Source organism: Oryzias latipes, chromosome 6, assembly GCF_053564925.1.
Source record: "Oryzias latipes strain Hd-rR chromosome 6, Olatipes_Hd-rR_3.1".
NCBI classification, from domain to species: domain Eukaryota; kingdom Metazoa; phylum Chordata; class Actinopteri; order Beloniformes; family Adrianichthyidae; genus Oryzias; species Oryzias latipes.
Genome location: NC_136242.1, coordinates 29,577,205 through 29,584,641, shown reverse-complemented (window position 1 = coordinate 29,584,641; position 7,437 = coordinate 29,577,205). Strand labels below are relative to the sequence as shown.

Genomic DNA, 7,437 nt, shown 5'->3' with positions numbered 1-7,437 from the left:
TTTCTAAAAAATGTTTGCGTCACGATTTCCGTCTCTGGTTTTCCTTGAATAAAATCAAAGTTGTATCCAAAGGTTCATTTACATCCATATTTTGGCTCCAATTCTCCAACAGAAGAATTCTTAACACTAAAATGGCCTCCTTGACGTCAAAGTGACCTGTACTAGGAGCTGCTTTCATTCAGTCACTTCAGCTCTGGGTGGGAGGAGTTGAACAGACTACGGTACGCGTTTACTTCCTGTGAGCCAAGGTTAACCGGGACCGAGCTGGAAACGTGCATCTATTCACGCCGCCCACGTTGGAGCTGAAGGCTCACACCGGCACCCTTTTGTCTCTGACTGGAGCAGCCTTGGGACTCTGAATGAGCGCTTTTCTTCCTCCGGGTAGCATCACTCTGAAAAGCAGATGATTCATCTGGATTGCAGCAAACCAAAACTTTCAGATGAAAAGAAGTGAGTCAGTCAGAGCTGGAAGTCAAGGCTCCTGCTCAGGCACGCGGAGAGACACACAGCCACTCTCCATCAGTGTCTCTCAGAACTTTTATTTCCCATGCATAGTTTGGACAAGAGTGTAGTGGAGTTGGGAACAAATCAAAGTTATGGAAATAAAAGTGTTGACATTCATTGTGATTTTACAGACATCAACGGAATCCTTATTAGAACATAAAAATAAGGATTCTGTGAGGTGAAATCTTTCAAGAAGTCCTTCAAGGAGAGCGCATTCAGGCGGGAAAAGTGCTGCAAAACATAAATACAAAACAAAAGAGGAGCCAAAACATCAGCACATTTTTATACAACACAGTGCAACAAAACGGGGGCACCTTCACAAGACTCCGCTCAGGTTTCAGTCCCAATCCATCCAGTTTACCTCAGAAACGAGGCGCGAAATGTCAAAACTTCACAGCAGATCAAACTCGTTAGGTGCAGTTTTACAGAATCTCGGGATTTCAGGAGAGAAGCGGGAAAATTGCACCGGAAACCTGTCATTGACAACAAGTAAGGCAAGAATCCAGAAAACACGCAGACAGTGAAGAAAACTTCGCTCATAGTGAGGCATTTGCTTCAGAACAGGTGCTTATGGTTCCTCTTAGTTCTCAGGGACTCCTATTCAACCCAGGGATCTTTTTATTCAGTATGCTGCATCAGGTTCAAAGATCTTGATAGAAACTGTTGTGAAATTAAAGAAAGTATGGGTATCTTTTAGTAGAGAGATGTATGAACTGCCCTAAAGTATTCCCAAAGCACAGTGAGTGGGAACCATCAGGATTCAGAGAGATGAGCTCCTGCCCACCGTGAGGTCCATCACTCTTCAGAAAGATGGTTTGTACGCTGTTTTGAAAAAAATTCAGGCGGAAAGGTTCAGAAAAGTAACTTCCTGGAAAAACAAAAGGCTGGAAACTGGCTCTTCCTTATTTTTGGAAAAGGTCCTGTTGGCATCCCCTTGAAATAACACCACCAAACTCTAGGTGGCAAGATAGCTTCTGTTTGGACAGATAAACCCAGGGACCCTTTTCAAAAGTAACTTCAGAGTTTTCAATGTTTCTTTCAATCGGAATTGTAGTTGATTAGGATTTGGGGTTGAGAGAGTAGTCAAGCTACAAATTTGACACAGAATAATGAATCACAATCAAAAACTGAGTAAACATAGGGGGGTGTAAAGCTAAATCTACACGACCACGATGCTTCCATCGAGCGCCAAGGTTCACATGTTTTGACATTACCTTTAACAGATAAAGGAAACGGTACCAAAACAACGCTACATTCCCAGTTTTTCAACCATGACTGAAACAGTTGGAAGAAGTGAAGCTCAACCTGTTGATTTTTTGTGATGTGCAATTTATAAAAAGGAAAAATGTTGCAGTTTGGGATTTTGGACATGAAACTGAGTAACTAAGTCTCACGCAAACATAACTTGAGCAAACAAAACCATTCTCCTTAAACAAAATTTGATCAAGCTTAAGGGAACAAACGGAAACCCGGGTGCTAAGTGGCTCTGCCTCTAGGTGTCGCTGTATTCCACTTTTTTCACGCCAGACTAAACAGAAAATTCAGGACGCAAATACAAGAAGCTCAGACTTTAAGGAATTCCAAAAGAGAAAAGTGAAATCCTGAGAGAACATGGAACGTGACACACAAAGACAGAAGTACTGTGTGAAAAATGTGTCCAATCCTCCTCAGTTTAGGTTCTTCATCATCAGATGGAGTTGCTGGGAGGAAACAAACATGGGCCTTCAGAAATCACCATCAACGACACAAACAGAAATGTGAGAAAGATCAGTGTGATTACTGTGAGAAGATATTACATATCTACACTTAGAAAAGTCACTTCAACATACCCCGATCCAAACACTTCCTTCTAACAGTATGAAAAATATACAAATAAAAAATACAAATACTCTCTGACACTAGGTAGGTAGTTTTTCTGTTGACATGAAATCAGCAAAGACTAAAAGATAAATATTTCACATTTTTTTCTCCCTTGTTTTTTTAAAAAGAGAAAATAAAAATTTCTGTGTACGAAAAAAGAAAAAAAAGTGTCAATTTTTGAAATATTATCCTTCAGTTATTAGTAACATGGTGATACTGAGTATCTGTTCTTCAGCTAAAAGCGTCTCTCATCAGTCAAGAAGAGCCAGTGTTCACACCAAAGCATTGTAAAGTTCTTCTCAGACAAATTATGCACAGATGATAAAAACATCAACAACAATCGAGGTTTTTTTTTCTTCCACAAAATAAATCAATCCTCTGTTCCGATCTGAAATGTAGAGTCGTCATGACAACGGTCGGGGAGGAGGCCATACTGAATGTCCGGACTCACCGAGCTGTCTGTGAGTGGTGTGACGACAGAGCGGTCCAACGGAACAAGGTCACGCACGGATGCAGAGGCAGCCTCCCTCTCAGGGCTGAACGTACAACAAGCGTTGACCCATAGGAGGAGGGGAGGTTGGTTTCTGGAAGTTTGTAACGTCACCTGCAGGTCCTGCCAGGTGAGTAACAGTCGCTCTCATGGTGAGGCTGGCACAGTGAAGAGTGGAAGGCAGAGCAGGAGGACCGTCTCTGTTCTCTTGAACTGAGAGGAAAAAAAACTAGCGAAGAGGCGGGGACTTCTGTGGCTCATTTCACGTGCTCGGCGCTGTGGGAGGAGCAATAGTATTTCTTGTGAGCGATAAACGTGGACAGACTGCTGAACTTGATGTTGCAGAGCCGACAGAAGCGCGAGTTGCCGTTCTGGATGGGTGAGATCACTGAGGTTTTTGGTAAAGGGGCAGGATGGGAGACTGCAGGTGGTGTGGTCTTCTCAAGAATGTGGGGGGACACCACCCTCTCCCTTAGGACCTCAGGCACCGGTGATACAGTCAAGGAGGGAGCCCGCAGCGGAGACACAGGGTGGGGGGAACCCGATGATGGCGATCTTCCTCCGCCTGAAGGGCTGCCATTTAACATGGGGGAGACCGGAGATGTGGTACCGCTCCTGGCCTGTCCGTTGATGCTGTCTCTATGAACTCGGGGGGTGCCTTTTGGCAGACCGGTGGGGGTTATGGATGCAGGGCTGAGGCTAGGGCTGCGGCTGGGAGCGCCAGGCTGAGGGGGAGCTTCCTTTGGAAGCTGAACTGAGACAACAAGGCCGTGAGTGGTCTTGAAGTGCTCCATTAGGTCGCAGGTGATAGGCCGGTTAGGACAGTAAGGGCACACTACCAGGGAGGAACCGGTTCCTTTGGTCCCAGCTCCTGACGAGGCGGCTATGGGGGTGCTGGTATGTAAGGGGGATGCAGCACCGGAGGCAGGTAAGGCAGAGCGATGGGGGCTGGATGACGCCCCCTGAGCCTGTGCGACCCACTCAGCAGGCTGGGCTTTGGCCTCTACAGGGTGCAGAAGGTCTGGCCGCTCCTGCCCAGGCCTGTTTTTGGGAGAGGTGGAGGCGGACCTCTTGAGCCTGTGAAGTTGCTCCAGGGTGTGGGGCTGAAGGGTGGTGGCCGGACAATAGTAGGTTTTGTGAGCCAGGTAGTTCTCAATGCTGTTGAAGCTGATGCTGCACGCGGTGCACTTGTGGTAGTCGGACAGAGGCAGCGCCGGCAGAATGCCACCCCCGCTGCTGTGCCGCGATGCCTCGCTCAGCCGGGGCCTCTTGCTCAAGTCAATGGGCCCATCTCCTTCAGGACTGGAGATCCCAGCACCACCAGGGGACATTTCTTGTTTTACTGCCAACCCCAGAACAGAGGGAGATGGAGCAGAGGCGGCAGCAGTGGCGGCTGCGGCAGCTGCTGCTGCTGCAGCAGCATTGGCCAATGCCTCAGTTCGAGCCATGTGGATCTCATACATCTTCTTCCTCTTGCGGGTGCGAATGGGCTGAGGGAGGAAGCTTGTAGAATTGGTGGCCTTTGCTGCATGCGCAGACCTGTGGTTAGTCGGGTCGTGGCGAGATGCACAGTAGAACCGTTTGTGAACAGTGTAGTTCTCATGACGACTGAAGCGGATGTTGCAGGCCTCACAGAATGTCTTGTTGGGATCATCTTCTGGATCCTCTGTGGAAGCACTGACAGGGCTCTGGCTATCTTCACTCGCTCTTTCTCCTCCTACACCTTCGCCTTCTGAGGAAGATGACACCCCCTCTTTCCCCACTGGGTTTTCAGTCTTTACCTCCACCACTGTCTTGGTGTCAGGAGCTCCACTTCCTGTTGGGACATCTGAGCCAGCAGGAGAAGCAGAGGCGGCTCTGCTTGATGCTCCGACCTGAGGAGATAAGCTTTGACTCTCACTGGAATGTGCTGTGCTTGGTGCCGTTGGAGCTGAGCCTGAAGCTTCTCCTTGGTGTCTACTGGAGCAGTAAAGCCTCTTGTGCGCATAGAAATTGTTGATGTTATTGAAGGTGATGTCGCACTCAAAGCAGGTGGCTCCTTTGTGAGGGGGCGTGGCTGTGGCTGTAGCTGCAGTTGCCCCAGATGGGAAAAAGGCTGCAGGGTTGTTCTGAACGACCGCCTGGCCCTGTTTCAAACGACTGTGGACCATCTCAGACATTTTGGCTAATATCTCGGATGCCTGAGGCAAGATGGCCACTTCAGGGTTAAACATGTATTGAGGCAAGAAGAGCGTCCCTCCAGGAACAATTGTACCTGCACCTCCCAGGTGGGCTGGACTCGAACCAGGGGTGGGACTGGTTGGTTCAGCTTTTACATTTGTGGTTGGACTCTTTGGAGAATTTGAAGTCTGGCAGGAAGAGGTACTAGTTTGCTCATCTTTGGTCTTCCTTTTTGCCTCTTGCTCCTGGTCACCATTCTCCTTGACCTCCATGTTGCGCTCCTCATTCTCTGGTTCAGACTGAGGTTCCTCTTTGATCCTCAGCTCCGTGGGAAGGGAATCTGGAGAGCTGTAGTCTCGAGGAGTAGCTGAGCCACCATTTGCACCTGGACTAGAGGATTCTGGTTTGGGTACGCAGGCCAGAGGCTCTCGTTCTTGCGGTGAAGGCTGAGGATGTTCAAAAGATGAAGGAGTGCTCTGGCGAGGTGTGGGACTCCTCTCAGCAGGAACCCTGACTTCCAGGTGGGTTCGGACATGCTGCTGCAGGTGGGCTGGAGAGTCAGAGTTGTGGCCGCAAACTTGACACTTTAGCACCACGCCAGAGTCTCCTGGGCTTAGACCTGATGAAGAGAATCTCCATTAGTGACACTCTTTCATGAGGCAAAGGGTTTCTGCTGTAGCCCTCTTCTAAGACCCACCAGTGGAAAGGGGGAGCTTAGGAAGACCTGGTCCTGGGGAGTAGACCTCACTGCGAGACCCAGGCTGGCAGACCATGTGACTGGTGACCAGGTGGCTGTAAAGGATGTCCCTCGTGGTGGAGACAAAGCCACAGCCATGACAGACTCCATTCAGGATATCTGTATGGACCTTCAGGTGACGCTCACAGTTGGCCTTTGTGGTGAAGGCGGACAGACAGATGAGACAGACGAACGGCCGTTCACCTATAAGAGAATGCAATGAGAGCTTTGTTGAACCTTCAGGCAGGGTTTCATGCTTATACCTGTCATGAATATAACTCACCACTGTGCGTGCGCATGTGAATTTCCAGAGAGCTGGCACTGGGGCAGCTCTTGTTGCACTGTGGGAAGGGGCAGATGCGCTCGTTGGGGTAGGACTCCTTGGGTTTGTCTTGTGGGGGGGAGGAGGCTGCAGCAGGCTGCTTCTGGCGGCTGGCGCAGTAGTACATAAGGTGGGCCTGCAAGTTCCTCTCACTGCGGAACCAGATCCCACAGTCCTTGCACGGAAAAATGTCCTCTGAAATTCAACAGGAAAAAAAATTAAATTTAAGACACAAAATAGGCTGTTTGTTCTGAACTCAAGCCGTCAGTTGCCTGCTATAATTGTTCAAACCCACATCAAATATCAAAACATGCTTTTGTTTGAACCTCAGTCTTTGAAAAACAAAAATTAAAAAGACAGAAAATGTCTGACTGAGGAAACTAGTCTAAAAAAAAGCTTTATTTGACATTTCCCAGAAAGCTGCTTTAGACTTTTTTTTGTTTCCCTGTGATAAAAAATTAACTGAAAAGCAGCCAAGCTCAGTAAATCCACAAAACAAAAAGTGCCAGCAGGCATTCTAGAACCTTTCAAAATTTCTCTGATATCCAATTCTTTTTCAACAAAAAGGAAAATCAGTACTTTCCTGTAGAACCCAATTCATTTCCAAGTAGCTACTGAGGCAAAAAAAGAAAAATGAAGACAGAAACTGACTGGCTACTTCATTAACCTTTGAAGGGCCCCCTTTAGAAGGGCGGAGCTTAAGCCCTAGTCACATGAACCCATATGGGAAGGTTGATCCGTATGGTTGCTGTGGGTTTCGGGTTGTCTGAGCTTGTGGAGGGTTGTAACTGCCAACTCACCCTCGTCATGAAAATGGAATGTACCATTGTCGTGCATGTGATAAGTGTAACGTGAAGTATTTTTTAGGCCAATGTAAGCAGCATGCACTAATGACGTACAGGTGATGCTGTGGTACAGTGTTTGTTCACCACACTAACTGTTAGTTATGTGTTAATACTGGCCCTTTACTGACCGCACAAATGTTGCACACGCAGGGTGTGCGTGTTGGATGCCCACACAAACATGTCCTGATTGTCTAATTTCTAACAGTCATGCTGCACCCAAGGAGCACACACTGACCATGTGCTCAGGGTTTTGCAGGGTTAAAAAAACCTTACCTACTCCTATTTGTTGTTTAAGTGTTCACTACGACTAGTCGACCTGAGACATCCAGCATGACTGTAGGAAAAATATGCTTGGAAATGTTCAACCCTAAAATTTCGTGTGGCCCCACCTGTGTGCCACGTACAATTTTGCCCATTTTTGCTTGCTGACAGCTCATATCCACCCATAAGGGCAGCTGTGAGTAAGACCTTAGTCAAAGTGGCAAGAGCACAAATTGAACTCAATGTGGACAAACAGCTA

The 7,437-nt window shown here is 47.7% G+C and overlaps 1 protein-coding gene across 4 annotated transcripts in view; it reads right to left on the bottom strand.

Annotated features, from left to right (window-relative positions):
* Positions 1 to 519: 519 nt before the first annotated feature.
* zfpm1 (zinc finger protein, FOG family member 1) overlaps positions 520 to 7,437 on the bottom strand; it is a 91,009-nt gene continuing 84,091 nt past the window's right edge. For all 4 annotated transcript variants that reach the window (XM_011476386.4, XM_020704190.3, XM_023956001.2 and 1 more), the window contains 3 exons: positions 6,034 to 6,267; positions 5,712 to 5,954; positions 520 to 5,633 (listed from right to left, as the gene is read on the bottom strand). In XM_011476386.4, coding sequence (XP_011474688.1) covers positions 3,112 to 5,633; positions 5,712 to 5,954; positions 6,034 to 6,267 — 2,999 coding nt within the window. In that variant the 3' untranslated portion in view covers positions 520 to 3,111. The remainder of the gene's footprint in view (positions 5,634 to 5,711; positions 5,955 to 6,033; positions 6,268 to 7,437) is intronic.